Source organism: Filicampus tigris, chromosome 20 (assembly GCF_054856515.1).
Source record: "Filicampus tigris isolate MCC_2025a chromosome 20, RoL_Ftig_1.0, whole genome shotgun sequence".
NCBI lineage: Eukaryota > Metazoa > Chordata > Actinopteri > Syngnathiformes > Syngnathidae > Filicampus > Filicampus tigris.
In genome coordinates, this window is record NC_141236.1 from 14,651,750 (window position 1) to 14,674,969 (window position 23,220).

Here is a 23,220-nt window from a genome sequence, read left to right on the forward strand (position 1 = left end):
TACAAAAAATCCCGAAAATAGAAATTCAATTGAACCAGTCATATATTCATTAAAAAAAAAAAAATAGAAAATAAGTTTGAAATAATTCGCTTTTCTTAATTATACAGAATTAACATTTTGGATTTATTCAATTCATATTGAATGGATTTTTTTTGTAAATAATCTAAAGAGCGAGCACACAAAGTTTGTTATTGTGATAGCAGTTGTGGACTGCCTTCCTTTGCAACTGCGCCTCTTCCTTGGAGGGAATCAACTAGAAAAGCAACTTTTTGCAAATTCTCCTCGTGACAAAATGTCAGCGCGCGTTGAAGGTGACCTGGACGTGGGACCGGCCCGCTTCTTTGCTCTCTAACCCTTGGTGGACGTTTGCTGCTCTCCAACTTTGTTTCCTTGCTCTAGAACTTTGTTGACTTCCCCCTTCCTTCCTTGCGCACGGGCTGCTCTGTCTTCTCAGCAATCTCGAAGCGTTTGGCACGCACGCCGACCCGGAGAGAAAGTGCCGGCCGGCTGCTTCCAAGAAGCCCGAAGCCGCGTTTGCAGGCCAGCATCCTCCGGCAGCTTCTCCGCGGGTCGGCGTGACGTCGCAGTCGCACGTGTGAAACGCATCTGACGCGCTCGTGTCGCCGACAGGATTCAACTCGTACACTGGAAACTCGGCAGGAGTTGTAGGATCCGGAGAGTTCTACAAGGACCTGAGGGATAAATGGGCCAAGAGGTGAGTTGCCTCCTCCTCCAGGTGTACAATTTGATACGAACCTGAATTTCACAGACAAGCCGGGCGAGAGCCTCTTGCACGCCGGGCCGTTGAAAAACCGATATATAAACGTCCTCGGCAGTTCACAACTTCCTTAAATGGATTTTCGTTGTGATGTGCAGTCAGGAGCAGGAGAACATCCCGAGCGGCGGCGGCGGCGGCGGCGGCGATGGCGGCGCCCCCCCCGAGAGTTTGACGTTCAAGGAGCGTCAGCGTCTGTTCTCTCAGGGCAAGGAGGTGTCCAACAAGGTGAAGGCGTCACGCAAGCTCATGGAGCTGGAGAATGAGCTCAACACCAAGCAGTGAGACCGCACCACACCTTGCACCCCTTTTTTCCTTTTATTTTTTTTTTGGAATTGAAATTGTTGGAGCTGTGGATGCTTGCAGTGACTTTTGACCACTTTCTGCCCTTCCCCACCACACTTGTAAGGAGAAGCACTGTAAAAACATTGTAATTCTATCAGCATATTCTATTTTTTGTTGGTAAATTGGTGCTGGAGGGAGGGTGGGGAAGAAACACAAAGTTTATGCTCATTTTAATTTTTTTTTTAATAGCTTACAGAGATTTTAAGTGGTTAGCTTTTATGCCCTTTGACCAACAGACGTTTTATTTGACTTTTTTAAAACAACACTGTTACTTCATTCCATATCGAAGGCAGACAGCACCACGTTTGTGTTGTTCTCTTTTTTTTTGGGGGGGGGGGGGGAATATTTTACGGAAATTGTTGATCTCCACGTGCACAACTTTACTGTAAATAATTGCCACTCGGACTACTGTACAAGCCCAAAAACAACAACACTAAGATGACAAAGGACCAACAAAAAGTCTTTGAAATGTTTGTCACCTTATCGCTAACTTTATTTTAACTAAATCTGTCGTCTTTTTTTCTTTTTTTTTTTTTTGAGCTGCTGCGTGACATTAATTTGACAGACGTTCATTGAGGAAAAAAAAAAAAAAAAAGACAACTCTTTTGCCCTTTAGTGCAGCATACACACACAGACAAAAGAACGCCATTTTCAGTGTTTTCATGGCAAAAGTGGTTTCACATCCGATGTTTGCACCTCACTTGCTCCTCCTGGTTTGGGTTTGGCGGATGAACTGAATCACTAAAAGGTTTTCATGTTTAGCCTTGTTTTGTAAATCATTATTAATAAATACCGATTTTCCAACAACCACAGCCTGCCAGGTGTTGTCTTTTATTAGAAAGACCAGACACTTCACCTCCAGTACCTTTTCTGACTTTTTTTGTTTTTACATTTATAAGCAATATTGTATTCCCTTTTTTTCCCCAATTGCTGTAAAACTTTAATTTCCCCCTCGGGGTAATGAATGCTTTCATACAAACACACAGTTTCACTGCTGAAATCACATAGGGAAGGAATGTCAAACAGTCCAACTATTAACATTTGAAATGCAAATATCAGTAGCAAACGCCACTTTTAAATTGAAATAACTGTATGTGGACTAATCCTCGGCCAAGATGTCGCAAGAACGAGTGAACGCAATTCACCGAACATTTGCACAGCTTAAGCTTTGTTGTCCGGCCTCAAGTCCATCTTGTGTTGTTGTCACAGCAGAACACCTAAGCCGGACAAGAGACAAAGTCAAAACCGGCAGTCAAAAAATGTTCACAAATGTACTTTTTGACGTTAGGCCTCGCAGTTTAACAATGAACTAGAAAGCGAGCGAATAAATGCTTCCGTACATGGAAACCTTCGGTAGGTGCTGATAAAGAGACTAACACTACAAACGGGACATTTTCAGTTTGGAGTTATTTTCTCACATTGTGTCGTTGGCTTCTCCCGGGCTTCACCAGAACCTTCGGATGACTCCCGATGGGCCGTTTCGGGTTCCGGCCAGCGTTCCGCCTCCGCGTTGGCAAGTGGTCGATGTCGACTATGCTCCTGGAACCTGAAGGTGTCCCAAAAAGTCAGACTTTGTGACGCGTAGGGAGGGGGAAGCGCTTGGGACGACGGGAGCGGCGCTTTACCTGAGGCCCAGTATGGCGTCCGTATAGCGGCCGTGTCCGGCGGCCACCAGCTTTCCGGCGACGTGCACGCCGTCCGCCAGAACGTCCGCGGCCCAGCGCGCGTTGGGCAGAACCTCTCCAAAGACCACCTTGAGGTTGCAGTTGAAAAGCTTGCGCAAGTAGATGGTGGCCTCCTCACTCCAGCGGCCGTGGTCTGCGGCGGGCCTCACCCCCCTCAGGACGCAGGGATACAGCATTTGGGGAATTTGGAGCAGATGCTCCGGGATTATCCTCAAGTTGATGCAATCCCGATGAGCAAAATGTTCACAGAGGCCGTAGTCAACAAGGTTCAGGACCCCACCGGATGAGTCCACATGTACAAGTTGAGCACGGCACCACTTGTTGAGCTCTGATCTGAACAAGCAGCTTGTTCCGGATGTGAGGGAACCCTCGGGAAGAAGGGGTAACTCGGCCCCAGAGAGGTCCTCCAACATGATGGCCACTTTGTTCATGAGGGGCAGCGAGTCCTTCAGAAGCAGGCAGAACTCCGAGGGAGACGTCACCGACGCAGCAAATCCCGAGTACTCGTGATGGAGCGAGATGGGGGCCAAGACGAGCCTCTGACGGGGACTCGAGTCTGGGGGAAGTTGCTCGCTTTGGCGTTGGCGCGGCGGCACAAACGGTCGCTGGTGTTGCTGCAGCAACTGAGTGAGGAAGCCAAATGGCGCATCTGCGCAGTCCCTCTTCTTCTTGGCGGCAAACGCTGACGTTTTCTTTGAAATCCTCTTCCTTTTGGGCCTGATTTGAATGGGCCTCTTCCGTCCGAGGGTTGCAAACGAGGTCGCGGTCAGGTTTGTATCCTTAAGGCTGGCCTCCAATGTTCCCTGTTTGTTTTCTGTGACTTTCATGTCAGTCTGATCCCAGGTCGTCACCTTGTCATCCGCTTCAGAACATGCAGGAGCAGCCGCCCCCGCCGGGGGTTCCAACATTTGTCCATCAGGTGTGTCGTCGTCGTCGTCGTCGCCGTCGAGTATCTCCATCTCTACTTGCCAGTAAGTTTCCCGTTTTCCGACAAAGTGAACCATGAGTGGTTTCCCCGTGACGGCGCCAGCGAAAGCGTCGACGTCGTCGTAAAGGCTGGAGTCCACAAGGCAACACCGGATGCCAAACGCTGGCAGGCAAAGGTACTCCCGAGGCAATGCGTAGATCTTGTCCTTGTCAAGGACCGCAGAGTTTCCGTAGTCCAGGAAGTCCACCGCGAGTCTGGACTGGCCCTCGCGGGCCCTGACGACCGCCCGGTAGAGAGCGCCGTCCTCGTCGTACCGCGCCAGGACGAGTTGGCGGAGTCGCGCCGAGACGGCGGCCCTCAAGGAATGCTCGCTCATCGAGTTGATTCCGTCAACCATTTTTAAGATGGCCGCTTCATCTTCTGAGAGCTGCAGGAAAAAGCGACCGACCGAGTCGACGTGGGAAACAAAACAAATCAAACGGCAACCTTCCTTCTCCTTGCGGTCTGGCAAACGCGGGAGTGGCGGGTCCTCGCAAGCTTGCGCAAGCACTTTTGTCTTTTGGACCCGCGGCGTGACTCGGGAGACTTGCCGTTCTGCACCAGCTGTCAAAGTATAGGTTTCGGAGTTTGTCCTTCTCGCCGGGCTTTCATTTTGGGGAGATGGACATTGCCCGTGCTGACCAAAGCACGTAACGTGTTCCTCCTCGGGGCGTGGCCTCGCCCGGGCACGAGCGCCTCTGTGTTGCTCGGCTGTGGCGGAGTAAGACGAGCGCCCCTGGGCGAAATTGTTACTCCTGGCAAACGCCGTTGACCTTTTGTGTTTTTTCCTCACGCGGGGAAAGCTCACAGGGGACTCGGGCCTCCGCCAGAGTCTGCCCACGAGCTCGCCGACCTTCTCGTCGATGTTCAGGTGGCCATCGAAGAGCTGGACATCGAATGAACCGTCTTGGCGCTTTCCAAGGATAATGGCCCGCAGCCGCTTGTTGAGGACTGCGCCGTCCAGCCGCTCCTTGAGCTCCGGGGAGAGCTCCTTCCCGGAAATACAGGGCAAATTGAACTTCAACGCTTGAATGGGTGCGGATAACAAACCGTCACACTCTCTGGGAATGGACACGAGCTGCGTTTTCTCGGCAATACCTCGATTTCCGTAGTCCACAAAGAAGGCGCTGAGATGCAGCGCAGACGGAGAGCTATGAACCCGGGCCCTATACCAATTTCCGTCCAAGTATTTGGCCAGACACAGTTTGACTGGAGCATCTTCCGCCTTGGCTGGCTTTCTTTTCTCGATTTCCTCTGAGATGTTCGCTTGAAGGTCCTTGATGGCTTTGGCGTTGCGGTGGAGTTGACAGTAGATGTCGCACTGGCCGCTGACATGAGTAACATAGATTTGTTCCTCGTCATTAGGCATCAAGTCAAAGGAGGAGTATTTGAACTCCTCGGGATCGCCCCGCTTCTCTCTGGGCAGAGTTTGCTCCGCCAGCTGCTTGGGGAGGCTCTGCTGAGTGCGGGTGTTGTGGAGCTCCACAATATTCAACGCTTGCTTTTCGTCATTCGATTGTGACACGATTGTACACCGGAGGTGGCCGCCGCTCTCAGCGATAAACCTTCTCATGTGGCCACAAATCGCCTCAGCGCTTCCAACCGATTGAGCCCGGTTGCCAAGGCTGCATCGAAACGCTTGGCCTTCGAGCTCAACGTATTCTGGCATTACCCTCTGTAGTCGGCTGGCCTCAACCTGGACGCTGACGCCGTAGTCCGCCAACAGCACCTCGGTGTGGCCTTTGTGTCTCGCTTGGACGGAGGCCCTGTGCCATCTCCCGTCCTGAGGGGACTTTGCAACACAACACGACTCGGCGGTCGGGAGGCCAACCGTATGCGACGAATAATACTGCTGAATTTTGCCCATCATATCCTCCGACTCTGCAACTTTATCGTGCGGCTGGCACCAAAAATCTGACGGGGAGTTGATGCAGGAGCACTGCACTGTGAACTCACAACTCGGTTGGATATCCAAGGTCTTGAAACTTGCAGGAACAGAGGACTTTTTTCCACATTTTTCCCCTTCTTCGTCGCGCGCTTCATTTCCATCGGCGCGCGATTGCCGAATCCCTTTGTTTGTCGCCGCGGCTTTCCGGTTGTGCTCCGCAGGTTGGACCGGAATGATTTTCCAGTATTCGGCTTGCTTGGAAGACACCATGAGCTCGCCGAGGCTGCAAGGGCGGTCGCTCCCCGACTCGTGCAAGTCGATGACGCACTTGTGTCGCGTGATCCGGACGATGCGGACGAGCAGCGCCTTGTCGGACAGTGCGGCTCTGAAGAAGTCCGAGTTGAAACGGGTCCACGCCTCGTCCAAAGGCATCACGTTGACCAGAGTGCAGCAGAGGGCAAACGCAGGAATGCCGGCAAACGTCTCGGGAATCTTCTTGATCAGAGCGCGGGGAACTTTTTCCACGTTGCCAAAGTCAATGAAGAGAACTTGGGCGCCGCGCTCCAGCTTGCTTATGACCACTGCCCTGTAGAAGTGCATGTCCGCCTCGTACAGTGCGCAGCACCGCGTTCCGGGCTCGGGGTCGAGCAAAACGTCATCTTCGAGCTTCGCGCCGGCAAAGTGGCGCGCCATTTTGTCCATCATTTCCTGGAACTCGCCGTTTCGTTTTGTGGTGCGGATCCAAAAGTTGTTTGGATTCCGGGCGTATTCAAGGAAGCCCTCAAACTCCGAGTGCGCCCGCAGCTCCTCCTCTTTCAGGGTTTTGACCAGCTCTTGGCCGACGACGGTTTGGCAAAACAGGGTGGCATGCTGGGGGCACGCATCTGCTGTAGTGGAACGGGGCCGCTCTTTTATTTGAGGCGGTAGCCGTCTTGCAACTTCTTCCGTTGTACATTCATCCAAAGCACCAACCGGCGTAATCAAATAGAGGCACCGCTCTTCATCAAAACCATCGATTTGCACGTCCAAGACACCCCCGAGCAAGCCGGCCTTGAGGAAACTCAACTGCTGACTCGCAAGCTCCTCATCGTGAGCCTTGACGGAAGAGAGCGAGCACGGGAAGGCCATGATGGGTGCCGAGTACAAATCGGGCGGCAGGCTGTGGACGTCCTCAATTTTGACCGATTCGCAGAATCCAAAATCCACAAACAGGACTTGCACTCGTGAGTTCATCAGGAGGAACTGCACAAAGCCTCTGCACCATTTGCCACTTTTGCCTTTCGCCGAGCAGAGAAGACCCACATTCTCTTGCGCCTTTTGTCGGTGATCTTTGCGTGCAGCCAGCTTCTTGGACATGGCCCAAAGGTCAGACTCCTTCCTCGCCATCCGGCAGTAAAAGAGGCCCGAGTGGACAGCGGCCGTCACCCGGACTTGAGCGCGGGTGCCGCGGCTCATTCTGGGCCCGCAAATAGGCAGCAGTTCCTCATAGACCTTCAGTCCACACGACTCGCGGCGGTACACACGTCCGCTCTGCTCGCCGACAAGCGGGTCGGGAATGGGATCAAAGTTTTGCTCGAGCGGCACCCCCGTGAGCAACTCCGCCAACAGGAGGAACGTGTCCCTGTCCATATGCTTTCCGAAGCCCTGCCTGACCAGCGCGTCGCTGACGTCAGGAGTATCCAGCAGGAGAACGCTATGAGGTAGGATGCCTTGAATGTAGCCTGTGATGTTCTTCCCGATCAGGGTGGAGAGGAAGTCCGCCACGCCCGAAGAGTGGCAGGAGCTGCCAATCGCCAGCACATTAGCAAGGAAGCCGCAGATCATCTTTGGAGGCCGTCGGAACACATCGTCGGCGCACAAAGATATGCGGTCCGCGTCCACACTTAAGACGCTGCCGTGGTCGATGAGGAACACGTCCGACACGCCGTCTTTGCGCCTCTGAACCCTTCCTCTGTACCAGCGGGCCGTGCTCACGTCTTCGACCAAGCAAAGCCCGCCGACGTCCACCTCAGCTCTGGTCTTGGCCGTGTTCTGGATTTCCCGCTGAAGGACGTTGTAGACCAGCTCGTCTATGGTTAGGTACTGTCCCTGGAAGTGGATCAGGGTAGCCTCGGGGTTCCAGTCCAAGTGGGTTAATTTGAGGTCCACCGCCACGAGGGCACGCGGCCCTGATGGACCTGAATCCTGAGACCTGGACATAAACGATTCGATTTTAATCCACTCTTACCCTTTCATGTGTACACGTGACTAAAACACTTGCCCCAAGGCTTCCGTCGCAATCCTTTTCCATATTATTTTGTACCCGTCAATCAATTGTTCAATTTAATATGCCGCAGTGAGACGAGGATGTCCAAACATGCTAAAAACCTATTCAATGTTCAACATATGGTAAGCAGTTGAAGGAAAACATACCTACATTTCTGCTAGTTATTGGTGACAAAGCAAACTGGTATTAGTGTGCTTCACTGGTTTAGTCAAAGAGAATCGGTCTGCTTTCTTGAGGGATGACAGAAATCAGAGAATAATGACTGTTGAGTGGCTGAAATCAGAGGATTTGGACAATTTTAAGTTCAACTATGGCTCTGAATGATTACTTGACAATTACAATAGTTGTCGATGAATCGTTTAATTTGAACACCTATAAATCAAAATGAACAGTCTGTCCGTCTGCCTTGCACTGGCCCCCGGCGGCTAAGCGGGTACGCCGGAAGGACCGGCACAATGGCCATTCAACTGCAGTAGGGCAAAAAGGGTTGAGCTTCTTTAATTCTTTTTAATTATGTCATTTACGCATGTGTTTGTAACAATACAATATTAAAAGTACTACATTATGGAATGGTATTTTTCCTCATCAAATACACATTTTTTTTTCTTTTTTTTTAAGGAAGGCAGTTACGGATTAATGACATTTTCATTCACTTCAATAGGAAAAGATGACTTGCAATATGAGTGTGGTCACGAACAAATTAACCTTGTATCTCAAGGCACCACTGTAAATTATTTGGAGTATTTATAAGAAAACCACTTCATATTCTTATGGGATAAACAAAGTAAATATCTCTGTAAAACACGTTTTAGTTAAGGCACATATTTGTTTGTTTTGGGTTTTTTTTACCTGTGATGTTGCACGTTCAACAATGGCTGCATGGCTGCTGATTCGGGGACGCTCTTCTCCCAAAGAAAACCTATTTAAAAAAAAAAAAAAAAAGAAAACATTTTCACTCACAAAAATATGTGCTTCAAACCAACATTAATTTATGAGCATGCCACTGAGCAGAGAGCATACCTCTGCCAAGGCCAAACAATCAGCACCTCATTGTACACATTCATTGACTTCCGTGTGCTGTACATGTCTACTTTGAATTTCATTCAGTCACCATTCTTTGAGGGTGGTGGGGGGGAAAGATTTAATAGTGTTACGTAGAGTGAAATTAAAAATTCCTAACATCTGAACAAAATAACCCTTGACGCTATTCATTAAGGTGGACTTTTCTCAATGGTTGCGAAATACTGCAGCAACTCTGGTTAGCCTCAGTGCTAACTCCAAGTTAAGCTAACATGAAATAAGCGTACCTCCACCTGGTGCTTTTTTTTTTTTTTTTTTTGCGAGAAATTCTCCTTGAGCGTGTAATGTGTGCCACTTGAAAATGTGTCCGTTTTCCGACCTTTCAAGTGGCCATCGCGAACAAAGATTGACTTGAGGCTACTGGCTAGCTTGCTGAGGCTAAGCCGACGACGACAACGGGCAGAATACGACGTGATGGCGTACGTGGAAATCGCCACCCGATTGGCCGGCGGATGTTGGGAGTTGTGACGTTGACCAATCAGACGTCCGTGTGTTGATTCGTTACCGGCTTGCTCCGAGTTCCCGGGCTTCGACAAATTGGCCTCCATGACAGAAGGAAAAGATCACGTTCAGATCTAATCAGGTAAATTGGATCCTAAAATATTGCGATATTTGATTGGCACGAACACAAGCTGTCATTATGAATCGTTCTAATCTCAATAGTTTTTGTTTGTAGGGGCGAAACATCCACATTTGTGAGTGATAACTGTGATCTCTAAAGCGGAAGTAAACCTGCATTTTTGCAAATTGTGATTATTACCAAATCGAGATGGATAGACATACAGTACTGCTTTATTGGATGATACTCGATTGGACTCAACTGTGTATTCTCATTATACGTCACAAAAGTACTTCCCCTCCATATTCTGCAGTTTTGCCCTCTGAATATTTATCTTATTTAGCTGAGTGTAAATTGAATTTCCCTGCAAATGACATGTAATGCATATACGTTTTTTAAGCAGAAAGAAAATGATCTCTTTCTGCTTGTCAAGGGGTCTTATCTAAGATTCAAGACGTCAACTGTGTTACTTCTTTCTGGAGCTTTGATTTGTTGATTTGTCTTTTTAGGATTCAGAATTATTAGCACGTCCGCCTCACAGTTCAGAGGTCGTGGGTTCGATCCCGGCTCCGGCCTCCCTGTGTGGAGTTTGCATGTTCTCCCCGTGCCTGCGTGGGTTTTCTCCGGGCACTCCGGTTTCCTCCCACATTCCAAAAACATGCATGGTAAGTTGATTGGATACTCTAAATTGCCCCTAGGTGTGATTGTGAGTGCGGATGTTTGTCTCTGTGTGCCCTGCGATTGGCTGGCAACCAGTTCAGGGTGTCCCCCGCCTACTGCCCAAAGACAGCTGGGATAGGCTCCAGCACGCCCCGCGACCCTTGTGAGGAGAAGCGGTACAGATAATGGATGGATGGATGGATTCAGAATTAGAAGTAACAAGCAGCATATGGACCGGGCCTTGTCACTTAGAGTGCCTTGTTGTCACGGTGTGGGGAATCCCTGCGATGACCCGTTAGGATATAATCCAGCTGCCGGTGGCTTTAATCTGATCTATTCACACGGTCCCAACGTGTCGACCAAAGGTGCGAGACAAAGTGACATCTGTTTTTATAGGTCATAGAAGTGATATTTGATTGACGGTTGATTGCCAATGAGTTTAGCGGACACACCTGTCGCTCACAGCATCTGAGGTCACTTTATATACATGGCAATTTTTTTTGTAACCATTCAAATTTAACAGGATTGTTAACAACGTTATTCTCTGGGGTGTTTGAAATGTACAAGAAGTGTATTTTCACATTACAGATATTTTAAGACCAAATTTCAAATCAGGGAAGTGCCTAGATTATTGTAAAATCGCATAGAATTAATCATTTAAGGTGTGTATCGGAGTATTCTTTTTTGGGGGGTAAATGTTAGTCTGCATGTGAAAGCAACTGACTGCAGGTGCAGGTAGTGTGGGGGTGCTGATGGTGCTGGATGGACAGATGGATGAGTCTTTTTTTTCCCCCTCCTCCCTGTCAATGATTAAGAAGCTGTTCTGTAAATATGATGCTCGCATGCACTGGGCCTGCTCGCTCATCTTCTCACGGCACGGCGCGGCGCGGCGTGGCGCGGCACCTCCTTCGCGCGGCCTTCTTCCTCCTCTTCCTCCCGACAAAGATGCACCAGCTGCTTCTGCTCCACTTCAGGCCTTCTTAAGGACCCAATGAGGAGCAGCTTCGTATTCTTTTACTTCTTTTTTGACAAAACTACAAATGTCCCCCGTGCATGGTGTGACTATGGCAATGAAACGCAGCCGTGAGAGTTCGGCTGCTGACAGGCTTTTACCTCTTCACGCTTTCAACAAAACGTTGTGCGGCTCTCAAGTGGACGCAGCCTTCCATGGACGCTTTCACCAGGATGATGATTCTGCCATCAAATCAGGTAAAAAAACAAAAACAATAAATATGATTAAAAACATGACTTTGATTTTCAAATCAATAAGAATGTGTTGTTGCTTGTAAGTGTGTTCTCTCCTATTTTGCTTGGAAGTGGAGTTGAACTTTGTATCATCGCCTCTGATATTGGATTTACTTTAAAAAAAAAAAAAAAAAATGACGCCGATCAGCCAGCAGGTGTTGCTGAAAACAAATAAAGGGCCCAAATTGCAAAAATATCATAGTGTCTTTTCCAATTTTGGTGTTGCGAATGTGTCTAGAACTTGTGCTGGGTTTTTGAAGGTGTTTCAAATTGCATCAAATTTGGGGTAAAAAAAAAAAAAAAAAAAAAAATCTGAGTCACAACAAGCATGAATTTGGCAGATATGATTCCTAAATGCTGTTCAAAAAAGAGGCTTCAAGATGTTTATTGCCATTTTCAGCTCAGGCTTACTGCCAAGAGCATTGCACCTTGTGTATTTGCAACAACCAATGGGAAACATCATAGGCACGAGGGCTAACGATTAGAATCTATGTGGTGGTGGTGTTACCCTTTAAGCAATGAATATCTGAACACAAACTGCAGCAATGCATGCAGAGAGATAAAACAATGCTCACAGGCATAAATTCTTTATCCTGTGCAAAGAACAACTAATAATTCTGCCATACTGAGAAGCTGATATAAGATTTGAGACGTCAGCTCTTTATGTTAAGTGAAAACACAGGCTAGTGATCGGCTACGGGCATGTTCGTATTCCATACATGCATGAGTCCTCGTTGTGCGATTTCCTCAGAGGCGGAGGACAGCAACGAAATGGCGTCCTCAGAGGAAGACCAGGATGTGGACCAGGACCAGAACGAGGAAGTGAGTGCCAAGGCAAGTCTGGCCTGCCCCAAGAAAAGCATCAACAAGATGAGCAAGGACAAGAAGAAGCAGACGCAGCTCACTCTGCAGTGGTGAGCAGTGCACCAAGGTGCTGTTATTTCGCAACGATGAGCGCGATGGCGATGATTGTTGTGCTGCCACCCTCCAGGCTGGAGGAGAACTACATTGTGTGCGAGGGTGTGTGTCTCCCGCGCTGCATCCTCTACGCTCACTACCTGGACTTCTGCAGGAAAGTCAAACTGGATCCCGCCTGTGCTGCCACTTTTGGAAAAGTAGGGGTACCTTTTTTCTTCTTTTTTCAACCTTCCAGAATGTACAAATTCCGACCACGGATTTTGCCCCACAATGACTGCCAAAAACCCAAATGGCCGACTTCCTAGATTTCATTTTGGCTGTGGGGACTTTTTTTCTGCGTCTTTTGCGATAACTTTCCAGTGGGCGCCACTGAGTGCGAAATGGCCTCTTCAACCAAAATGGCCGATTTCCTGTTCAATTTTGGGCTTGGGTCCTTGAGACTTATTTTGTGCGTCCTTTTACGTCTGTCAATTAGAATGGTTTTGGGGGCTGATTTTAATTTATTATGATTATTTTTTCAAACCGCTACATTTGAGTGAATTTTGCAGTTTGCAGATCAAATACGTAAAATGTTACCAGGATGCACACAATAGATTGGTTAATAATTAGTTAAAACAAAATAACAGACCACGTGACGAGTGGCCATTGGTATTGATTTGCGCAACATTATGAAATTAGCCATATCTGATCAAATGAGCTTTCCGATGCACAGCGACGGTGAAACCTTTATTTACTTCTCTACAGATTAATATTCTCAGAGGTCATTCAATCTTAAAAAAAAATTAAATGAAATAACCCGTGCATGATAAAAACTCAGATTCCCAACCTTTTGACTACGCTGCTTCATATTTGAGCAATGCATGTCATCAAGTGATTTTTGTTTGCTCAAATCAGACCATCCGACAGAAGTTCCCTCTCCTCACCACAAGGAGACTGGGAACCAGGGGACATTCCAAGTAATCACCACTTTTAAACCTTCATATTCCTCCATCATCATTTTTCTGAAACTGTTTTTTTTTTTTAAGTAATTGTTGCTGGTGTTGCATGACAGGTATCATTACTATGGCATCGGCATCAAAGAGAGCAGCGCTTACTATCACTCGGTCTACTCTGGGAAAGGTTTGACCAGGTACTTGAGTGTTCAATGACCACAACTGTCACATTTGATGTGAAACTCAATATTGAACATCAACTTTGAGAATTTGTGCTTTGCTGATTTTCCTTTTCCGTTGGCAGATTTTCTGGAAGCAAGATGAAGAATGAGGTAGCGCCAGTCGTCTACGCGCCCACCCTTACAATACAGCACGAAAGTGAAGTTTCATCAAAGTTGTTTTGATAAACGATGGTGCATAAGCTTAAACATCGTCACTTGTTGTCAGTGCGGCTCACACCGTGTGACTCTTACTATAAAGTAACGGATATTTCCTGACTCTTCTGATCAAGTGGAAGCACATCACTATAAGTCCTGTACAGACACATTTTTGAAACATTTTTATGAATGTAAGCGAGCCAGTGATTGATGCTGATATGGATGTTGTGTGCAGGGAGGCTTTACCAGGAAATACTCGCTCAGCTCCAAAACGGGAACGCTGCTCCCGGAATTCCCCTGTGCGCAGCACCTTATTCTGCAGGCAAACATCTCCAGGGAAAAGGTTCATTGGGGGGTTGGGTTACGCTCGATGAAACATGGTCTTTGTCATGATGCTCGTGACACTAATCCTGATAGGTGGACACGCTGATCATGATGTACAAGACACACTGTCAGTGCATCCTGGACAACGCCATCAACGTCAACTTTGAGGAGGTGACGCCCTCAGCTCAGCTCGGCCCGCGCGGCCCACCGAGCGCGGCGCTGCGGCGCTGCGGCGCTGCGGCGCTTGCTCACGGGCCTTCTTGTGACGCTCTTCCAGATCCAGAACTTCCTGTTGCACTTCTGGCAGGGCATGCCCGACCACCTGCTGCCGCTGCTGGACAACCCGCTGCTGGTGGACACCTTGTGCGTGTGCGACTCCATTTTGTATAAGGTAAGCTGCCAACACCAACTAAACGCCACTCAGTAATTGGAGCACATTTTCCATACGTTTCGAATTGTTATGCTAGCCTCAAAAATATCACTTAACTTTCAACTCATCTTAAACTCACCTCTCTGCTATTTCATTGAAAAATATCAATATCAACGTATAGCTAGCTTGATTAATAGATATGAACTGTTTTTTTTTAATGTGCTCAGGTTTTGACTGATGTCCTCATTCCCGCCACAATGCAAGAGATGCCCGAAAGGTTTGCTTCCTCTTCTATAGAATTTTATTGTTGTTATATGTAATTGGCATCTCTTTGAGACTAATGATGTCATCACTTTAGTGCTGGGCTAGACATTTGATGAGGTAGACCATCTCAAACAACAATTTCTGCCTTGATATCAAAATAAGGGATTGAGTTTCGAGTCTTGAATTAACCTAAGAGGCGTGTTTTCCTTTGGCTGTGATGAAAGGGCGATCTTAATAAAGTGAGGGTGTCGTGACTTGTGAATGATGGCTGGCGTGGTTGACCTTTGTCAGCTTGCTAGCGGACATCCGCAGCTTTGCCAAGCACTGGGAACTGTGGCTGGCCTCCTCCCTGGACAACCTCCCACAATGCCTTGCGGCCAAGAAGCTGCCCATCGCGCGCCGCTTCGTGTCCTCCCTCAAGCGGCAGACGTCCTTCTTGCACCTGGCGCAGGTAACGTGACATCCATGCACAGTCGCAGGCGCGCGCACGTGCGGGGACGCCGGCCGCACTGAGCCGAATGGCCTGTGGCTGCCATACGTTAGCGCATCAGACAATGGCCCAAGAGCGCGCTTGATGAGGCTCCTGCGTAATTAACCATGTCGACGACTGTGTGTGTTTTTGCCGGCGGCGTCACCTGGGCAGATCGCCCGTCCGGCGCTGTTTGACCAAAGCGTGGTGAGCAACATGGTGTCGGACATGGACAACGTGGACCTGAACAGCATCAGCCTGCACTCGCTGCTGAGCATCAACGCCAACGCCGAGCAACTGCGCGACGCCTACTCCGACTGTGAGTGGCCGCGCGACTGATGACCTCCCCCAGCTGAGGATCTCTCGGTCTTGGCGTAGGTTCGCACGGCCGGACTTTGTCCTTGGCGCTGAAGAAAGACGTGTGTGTTGCCCGCAGACGAGGCCATCGCCGTCTTCCAGGAGCTGAAGGAGCTTCTGAGGAAGAACGCCACCGTCGAGTCCTTCGTGGAGTGGCTGGACACCGTGGTGGAGCACAAAGTCATTAAGGTCCATTTCCAGTGCTGAACAGGCCACCCCCGCAAACTCGCAGCCCCGCACGATGCGCAGAGTTGTTGTTTTCGAATGCATTTAGAAGGGCCGTCAATTAGACGCAGATTTTGGCTCTTTGCAGCCTGGCCCCATCCTTCAAAAGTGAGCATGTGAGAGGTTTTTTTTGTGAGTTCATATGCATTGTGCGTGAGAGAGAGCTTCATGTCATTTTGCCCCCTCCTACTCGTAACGCAGCATTTAGTAAGCGGCAAACAGGTGCAGTGAGCTTTTTGTGTTTGTGTTTTGACGTTTATTCAGCCGGGCAAGCAGAGCGGTCGCTCGGTGAAGAGGCGAGCTCAGGACTTCCTGCTGCGCTGGAGCTTCTTCGGCGCCCGCGTGATGCACAACCTGACGCTCAACAACGCCGGCAGCTTTGGTGAGCCGCCGCCGCCGCCGCCGCCGCCGCCGCCAGCTTCGTCGTCACCATCGCACTATTAGCACTCCCATCAATCAGTCCGGGGCTCCATTTTGTGCCGGTGCTCTTCTTTACACACTGCAGCCATAAATAGTAATCATTAAACAGTCTTATCTCGGGGTCGTGTGCTGGCTGTTTAAATACGCTGTGTGTGAATAAGCGCGCACACGCGTGCGTCTGACTGGACACAACAGGAGCTTCCTGATGTTTCTCTGCAGTATCGTAGTTTCGCTTTCTTGCCCAAAATAGACACTTCCAGCAAGTGCATGTCTTCCCCATCTGCAGTTGAGTACGTAACGTATGTGGATGGTGTTCAGGTTCCTTCCATCTGATCCGGATGCTTCTGGACGAGTATATCCTGCTGGCGCTGGAAACCCAGTTCAACAACGACAAGGAGCGCGACCTGCAGAACCTTCTGGACAAACACATGAAAAAAGAAGGTAGCTGGCGTTAGCGCACATTGGCATCGCCATCTTGCTTCTCCGTAAGCCAGCAACTTTTTCATTCTCTCAGGAGCCAGTAAAGCGGCCTTTTTGGCATGTCCCAGTTCCTGCTTCCTAGCCAATCGCAACAAAGTCGGCGGGGCGGCCGTTGTCGTCGACCAATCGGTGAAGAGCGAGTCCTTGGGACAGGACGCCTCTGTCTCTCTGACGGCCGATCGCCGGCGAGGGCTGGAGACGGGCGCTGCCGACGTCTTGCCGGTGACAGAGTCGGTCCGCTTTACTGGTGCAGGTATATTTCTTAAAAAAAAGTGCTTGCAGGTTTTTAAGGATATTCATTTCTCGTAAACTTTAGTCCCAAAGTCTTATGGTTTAGTACCGCCCCCAAACATTCCAATACTACTACAAAGTTCATTTTTTCTCCATAGAATGAGGACTCTATTCTAAAGAGAATTCCTATTTTAATCTCGCGATAGTACAACTTTTGCCACCAATGCATGATTTTGTCATGCAGGGTATTTCACAGAAATGTTTCAGTATGAATGTTGAATATTGCCAGTAGGACCCCTCCTATTTTGGTGTGTGTTAACATTCCAAACGTGGGCCGTGTTGAATGAAATTTCCACAATATCCTGTGTGTTTTCCAGGCGGCCCCACAGACTTTTGCGCTTCGGTCATGACGCCCCCTATCTCTCCGGCGGCGCTGGCGCACAGGGGCTCGGTCATCAACCAGGGGCCCCGAGCCCCGACGTCTTCCTGCTCCTCTTCGTCCTCTTCCTCATCGTCGTCCTACCTCTCCACGTTGGGTTCCGTAAACCAGCCCAATCCTTGCGCCTCCTTCCCGGAGACTTTGTACCCCTGCTCGTCGTATTTGCCTCCGCCCGCATCCGCCTGCCAGCCTGGACTCAGGTCAGCTTCGACTCGCTTTTGTACTGCGCCCCCATCAGGTCAATTAGTGTACTTATTTTTAGTGCTGTCAAAGTTTAAGCATTAACTTTGGAGATGAAGTGAAATTATTTCAGTTGTTGAAAACAGTGCAATTAATCACTTGACAGCAATACGATTATCTTAAGTACATTCTGTACTGTAATAGATCAATAAGGGCGATATTGACGTACCACTGAGAAGAGTATGAAAAAAATATTGATGATATAATGTGAGGATTTTTTTCCCCTACTTGAATCTGGTCAAATTTTATTTTTCGTATGTTGAGGCCGGAGGCGGAGAGCACATTCTCGTCTTGCATCTCGACGTCCTCCTTGTCCTACCAGTTGTGTCGTTACGCCGCCTTTGATGACCAGCAGCCGCCCGCCAAAGACGTCTTCTACGGGGACGCCCATCACTTCTCCTCCATGGGGCCCGCGTGCTCGCTGAGCCCTTACGCGTCTTCCGCCCGCCCGGCTTCCGACTACGGCTCGGACGCCATCCCGAGCGATCCCGGTCTGGACGTTCAGACGGCCGCTCACATCCTGGATGCCGCCGAGGGATTCGGTTTCGGACTCAACCACTCGAGCGGCAATGGCGGCAGCGGTGGTCACGGGCAAACGTATTCCGCTGCGGGACAAAATGGTAAGCGTAGCGACACTGGAACAAACGCAGCTCCCAAAAGCAGGCATGCTGACCGGCCTCCCGCCTTCCTAAGTAAAAAAAAAAATAAATAAAAAATCCAATAAAATCAAAACTCTCACATGAATCCATGATGTAATGTGACATTTTGTCTTGGGCTCCCGCTACAGATTATTATGGCAACGGCAGCTACATGGAGGGCCAGCGGATGGCGCCGGCGGTGGAGCAGCACGTGTCGGTCATCAGCAGCGTCAGCCCCCTCCTCCTGCTTCGCTCGCCATACTCGGACGTCCACGACCCGCTCAACATCCTCGACCGGCCCGGCAGGAAGAGCGGAACCTTCTTCAGCGACGGCCACACTGCGGCGGGTGAGCTGCCAAACGCCTCGCCTTGCTGCCGCCTCTTAGCGCCAATTACGTACAGAGAAAAGAAGAGAAAATGTTCCATCATGTCCTGCTGGCTATGTTATGAAAGCGCACTTTTTCTATACGGGAGTCTCAGCTGTAACTGGGCTGAGGGGTGGAAACGTGGGGTGCCTTGAGTGAGCAACGCGGCCAATGTTGGCTGCGCATGACAAGGCGAACAAGCGGTGCGTCCCGTCACCCTTCTCACGTGTCGTCCGGCTAGGCTCGGCGCCCTGCATGTACGCCGTGTCCTCGTCGCCATACCCCTCCCAGGACGCTTCGTTGTCGCAGCGGCAGGACCCGGTCTCTTCGCTGCCCCCCATCGACACGGTCTTCATGGGCGCCCCGGGGGCACCGTGACTCAGGCGAGACCCAGCGGTGCCCCTTTCCAGGTAGGCCGACCCCACCCGCAGACGACGGCTTAGTTACGGAGACCTGGCGGTCGTTTTTCCATTACCGCCTGCAGCAGCTGCAAAAAGATGACCTTTTTTTTCCTGCTGCACTTTCCGCAATAAAGGTCAAAATATCTATGAATCACCGGTCATTTCCTGTCTGGTAGTCAGTTTTTAGTTGTATTTCACGCTTCAATGAAGAGATATGAAATTAGATATAATGACACTCAGCAAAAGTGTCTATTGGCTATTATTTCATCTCGTCAATTTTTTTAAATAGGTATGTAACCCGCCACAGTATTTCTGTAAATGAAAGAGCAATAATATAAATAACAAAAAAATCGATTGAGACTTTTTCCCTCACGTGGCCAAATTGGGTAACCCAAATATTCAAATGAAATACATCATTGTCATGAATTTAAAAAAAAGTGCAACAAATAATCATGAATAATCAATATAAAGACATGAATGAACATGAATGAACAATGACATAAAATAAGAGCGATTGATCCTTAAATTAAAAATGTTCAATGAAAAAAACGCCATGTTGAATATTAACCCCTCAAATCAGGTAACCAAAATCTCCTAAACAAATATAAAATAATTGTCACGTGCTAAAACGTCTGAGTAAAATATTAATTCATGCTAGACTTGAATGTACACTTTAGGTTTGAAATAAAAATACTTTAGAATTAGAAGTATTAAACATTGAATAAATTTAGAATTTAAAGTATTAAACATTGAATAAATAGGTAAATAATTATAAAATACATTTCATCATAAAACATCAAAAATATTGGTTAGCTTAGTACAAGGCATGACATGCACTTGAAGTAGAAATGAAGTCTTTAATAAAAGACATGTTTTCAATTCAGTAAAGTAAAAGATGAAAAAATACAATGAATAATTAATAAATTGATCAAGTCTACATTTCATTCATTCATTCATTTATGTTTCTCCTCATTTTGACACGTTGAGTGGCCAGATTCTAATACACTTGTTACCAAGGATACGAGACACTTGGCACATGTTGAGAAAATCAGTGCGTCAAATGTTTCGATGTGTTAAGATTCATTTAATTCAAACAAGAGAAGGGAACAAGCCATGTCACTGCTGACGTGAGCCCGTCGTCTTATCGGCTGCTCTGGTGACAGATGGCGGCGCGTGTGCGCCTTACAGCGTGTTACACCTTAAAGTACTTTTAATCACACGGTCAATAATGGCAGGCCACAATTGGCTCAGCGCGCGTGTGAAAACAACAGAAGGCCCAAGGCAAACTTTGAGACAATGTTTAACCAAAACATGGCCGCCGGCCCACAAGCAGCCTCCAGATGGCCTCAGCCACAAAAATGAATAGGTCATAAAAGAAAAAGAAATCAGATTTGGAAATGACGTGTAGGTGCACAAAGTCATTATTACCAATTCAATGTCATGAAACGAAAAGCAACAAGTTGTCTTTATATACTTGTGACAAGTTATACAACCTGCCGAACAAATGTTGTTGTTTGCAAAGTTATAATATTTCCTTTGTTCAATATTGTTCTAAGGTTGCCAAAGAAAGCAATAAAAACGAGAACATGTATATGCATGTTTCAAAAATTGTACATTCAAATTGAGGCAAATTTCCCCATTGTGGGACAATAAAAGGTTATTTGATTTAGTAAATAGAAGTCCCAAAAATTCCATAAATTCAAAATATTTTACATTGAATAAAAAGTTTCTAAAATTATGATTAAGATTTTTATAACATATGTACTGTATCTCCCACATATAGTAATAATCATGACAACATTTCTAATACATGTTTGAAATATTTGTAAGGTAAAATAAGGTAAAATAAAAAGAATAATACTAATAATGGTAGTGGTGGTGCCAATATTTATTACAAAATTCCAGTGAAAAAAAAGAGCATTCAAATTACAAGTATTTTAGCATTTATGTAAAAAAAAAAGGTCATATTTTGGGGGATCTCGGTAAAAATATGATTAATTCCAGTCATTACTATCATTTTACCCTGTTGATTTAAAAAAAAACAACCGTGAAATTTAGTGAGTATACTCAACACATCACCTTCCCGTTTGCGCTAACAGTAGTGGCTTTGCACCACCAGGTGGTGCTCTCGTGCTGTTCCCCGTGAATACGGTCACAATATTAGGAACACTCACTTCACCAAAATGTGCTAATTCCAACGACACTGAATTGCTTTTGCCCTTCAGAGAAGAAAACGTGCTTCAAGGTTGCACAATAACTAATAATCAATGACATAAAAATCATGAGAAAAGCGATTGCTTCAAGAAGGTCGGCTCAAGTCAACTTGGCCTTAGCCACGTTTAGTGAGGTTCTGCTTCAAAAACGAGACACCAACTTGTTAAGATTCCTTTTCCTCTTCCTTGGACACGTCTTCAGTAGATGTTGATTGATTTGACAATTCGATTGACCTGTTGATTGTAGGGCGGGGAATTTCATTGGGATTTTGATTACTTCTCCCGATTATGCAAAAATTCTCATTGGAGAAAAATGAGGAATGAGTGTGTGCAAGACAGTTCCTGCCATAGGAAATGCACGTGCCGAACATTCTCCTGCCTTCCCTGAGCGTGCTTTAAAATGTTTGTCGACAGGCCACTTTGGCTTTACTGCCAAAGCCAAACACAGCAAAAGGAATGACGTGTGTTCAAATGGAACAGCCGGTCTGTTTTGGAAACATCACCAGCTTAATGCTAACGGTGACTGGAAAAGCCTATTGACGGGCTAGCAAGAATGAGCATTAGTACAAAGAACCAATGTGCACACACAAACACATGGAGACAGCTAATATGACAATGATCATAGGCAGCATATATTCTTCCAAATCTGTGAAAAAGGAGTGATTTGAATCAAGTTCAAATGCAACTTTCCTCTTTTCCACTCCTAAGTGTGTATCGTGCACCACCCTGCCTCGAAGAGGCTAAGGTGATAACTTGACGTCTTACTAATATTGATTTGCACGTTGTTCTTTTGAGTCATATTGAATTTGGTTTTGGTAGCTGAAAATGCAAAGTTTTGAAATCGATGAATAGTCGTGTTTAATAATTGTGATTTCAGTAACGGCCCGGCCCTGGTTGATTGTTAGTTTACGACGATGATGGCTTTTCCCGTAAACTTGCCACTACTTGATAAGGTAAACGTGCGGAAAATTCTCCTCTATTTTCATGTGCCAGTTTTGTGCAGACTGTTTCTCCTCTTGTGGGGGCATTCAACTCGTTGACGTTTGGCTGTGTGTTCCCATCGCCTCGTCTCCACTTTGCCACGTACAAAACGGGTGCACGTGTCAGACGTACGCGCGAGTGCGAGCCTGCGTTCAGACGCTCACAAAAGCATTCCAGCGCCGCCATTGAGGCGTCAAAGTCTCGACTGGCTGCCGTCTCCGCCGGCGTCACCTTGGCAAGACCGGCGCAAAGTTCTCGTCGGCCTTGCACTTCATTTTTTTTAAACAAGCTTCTCGAGTGCGTCTTTTAACAAATGCTTGGCCGTGGCTGCCACAAAACGCCGATGATTATTCAGTAACAAGTGTTTTTATTAGAGTCGTCCCGCGTGTCATAGAAAGATGATTATGAATACATTTCAAAAGAGGCAACATTCCCTGCCTGGTCGCCATTGTCGCCCTCGTCCTTGTTGCTGTTTACTGTTCGATTTTCAAAAACTCGCCCGCCATTAAAGCGCCTCTCGAGTTCACTCCTTCTTTTTCTCATTGACGGCCACAAAAGCTCTGCCTTGGCAAACGGCACAATGCTGCACACAAGTCACGCCGCAAAGAGATTCAAATATTGTGCTGTGCTCGTCTACAAGAATCAACCAGCAGCTGTCGCCCCCATTTTAGTAGGGCGCCGCCTTACTCTCTACACCCACTCGCCGTGCGTCAAAAGCGGCGATATAAAAAAAAAAAACCAAATTCTTTCATAATTTGGCGCCCTTCGCACACTTGAAACACAATTCATCTTGTTGAAATTTTTTTTTTCACGCCATTCCTTAGCCCTTGTTCTCAATCCCTTGCCGCCAAAAATAGGAGACTGTTGCATATCATCACTTTGACGACACAAAAAGAAGGCTCGCTCGGACACGTCTCCAAATACGAGGCCGAGCGTGCTTTCTTCACGCCGTTTGTTGGTCACTCCTAGTTCAAGTTCCTTGCAAAATGGTGCCTAGCGACGCTTCAGCGTCCGTCCGGCAGGCATCTTCCCTTCATTGGCGCGGCCACTGTCCAGAGCCTCCTTGTGGGCCGTGAGTGCGCGCAGGTCACGCAGACAAAGATGAA

General features: G+C 47.7%; 3 protein-coding genes across 11 annotated transcripts in view; 2 read left to right on the forward strand and 1 right to left on the reverse strand.

The window, feature by feature from the left end:
* The window catches only part of afdna (afadin, adherens junction formation factor a), a 44,145-nt gene extending 42,218 nt beyond the window's left edge, over positions 1 to 1,927 (forward strand). Inside the window, 2 exon segments of the mRNA XM_086019394.1 lie at positions 631 to 715; positions 877 to 1,927. Coding sequence (XP_085875520.1) covers positions 631 to 715; positions 877 to 1,060 — 269 coding nt within the window. The 3' untranslated portion in view covers positions 1,061 to 1,927.
* An 8-nt stretch (positions 1,928 to 1,935) lies between these two features.
* Positions 1,936 to 9,440, reverse strand: tdrd15 (tudor domain containing 15). 3 transcript variants are annotated; one of them, XM_086019398.1, is made up of 5 exons: positions 9,326 to 9,440; positions 8,776 to 8,845; positions 2,746 to 7,851; positions 2,539 to 2,666; positions 1,936 to 2,337 (listed from the first exon to the last, which is right to left on the reverse strand). In XM_086019398.1, the coding sequence occupies exons 2-5, from the start codon at positions 8,805 to 8,807 to the stop codon at positions 2,324 to 2,326; spliced, it is 5,280 nt and encodes a 1,759-aa protein (XP_085875524.1). In that variant the 5' UTR covers positions 8,808 to 8,845; positions 9,326 to 9,440; the 3' UTR covers positions 1,936 to 2,323. The 3 variants fall into 3 exon arrangements, with proteins under 3 accessions (XP_085875524.1, XP_085875522.1, XP_085875523.1); XM_086019396.1 differs by having other exon boundaries at positions 9,234 to 9,440; XM_086019397.1 differs by lacking the exon at positions 9,326 to 9,440 and adding an exon at positions 8,947 to 9,219.
* rfx6 (regulatory factor X, 6) lies at positions 9,287 to 19,063 on the forward strand. 7 transcript variants are annotated; one of them, XM_086019401.1, is made up of 21 exons: positions 9,287 to 9,589; positions 11,041 to 11,434; positions 12,222 to 12,384; positions 12,462 to 12,585; positions 13,283 to 13,344; positions 13,440 to 13,517; positions 13,625 to 13,652; positions 13,933 to 14,040; positions 14,115 to 14,192; positions 14,299 to 14,412; positions 14,619 to 14,668; positions 14,947 to 15,106; positions 15,299 to 15,443; positions 15,561 to 15,670; positions 15,971 to 16,088; positions 16,445 to 16,567; positions 16,641 to 16,859; positions 17,215 to 17,476; positions 17,781 to 18,136; positions 18,304 to 18,501; positions 18,761 to 19,063. In XM_086019401.1, exons 2-21 carry the CDS (start codon positions 11,266 to 11,268, stop codon positions 18,895 to 18,897), a joined length of 2,802 nt encoding a protein of 933 aa, XP_085875527.1. In that variant the 5' UTR covers positions 9,287 to 9,589; positions 11,041 to 11,265; the 3' UTR covers positions 18,898 to 19,063. The 7 variants fall into 7 exon arrangements, with proteins under 7 accessions (XP_085875527.1, XP_085875530.1, XP_085875529.1 ...); XM_086019404.1 differs by having other exon boundaries at positions 9,288 to 9,589; positions 11,378 to 11,434; XM_086019403.1 differs by having other exon boundaries at positions 9,539 to 9,589; positions 11,171 to 11,434.
* Positions 19,064 to 23,220: the final 4,157 nt, after the last annotated feature.

Coding starts and splice junctions, on each gene's coding strand:
- rfx6 (XM_086019399.1), top strand. CDS start 10,419: ATGGATGGATTCAGAATTAGAAGTAACAAGCAGCATATGGACCGGGCC. Junction 14,413..14,618: donor GCGACTCCATTTTGTATAAG/GTAAGCTGCCAA, acceptor TAATGTGCTCAG/GTTTTGACTGATGTCCTCAT. Junction 15,671..15,970: donor TGGAGCACAAAGTCATTAAG/GTCCATTTCCAG, acceptor ACGTTTATTCAG/CCGGGCAAGCAGAGCGGTCG.
- tdrd15 (XM_086019398.1), bottom strand. CDS start 8,807: ATGCAGCCATTGTTGAACGTGCAACATCACAG. Junction 7,852..8,775: donor TTGAACGTGCAACATCACAG/GTAAAAAAAACC, acceptor GTTTATGTCCAG/GTCTCAGGATTCAGGTCCAT. Junction 2,667..2,745: donor GACGCCATACTGGGCCTCAG/GTAAAGCGCCGC, acceptor GGACACCTTCAG/GTTCCAGGAGCATAGTCGAC.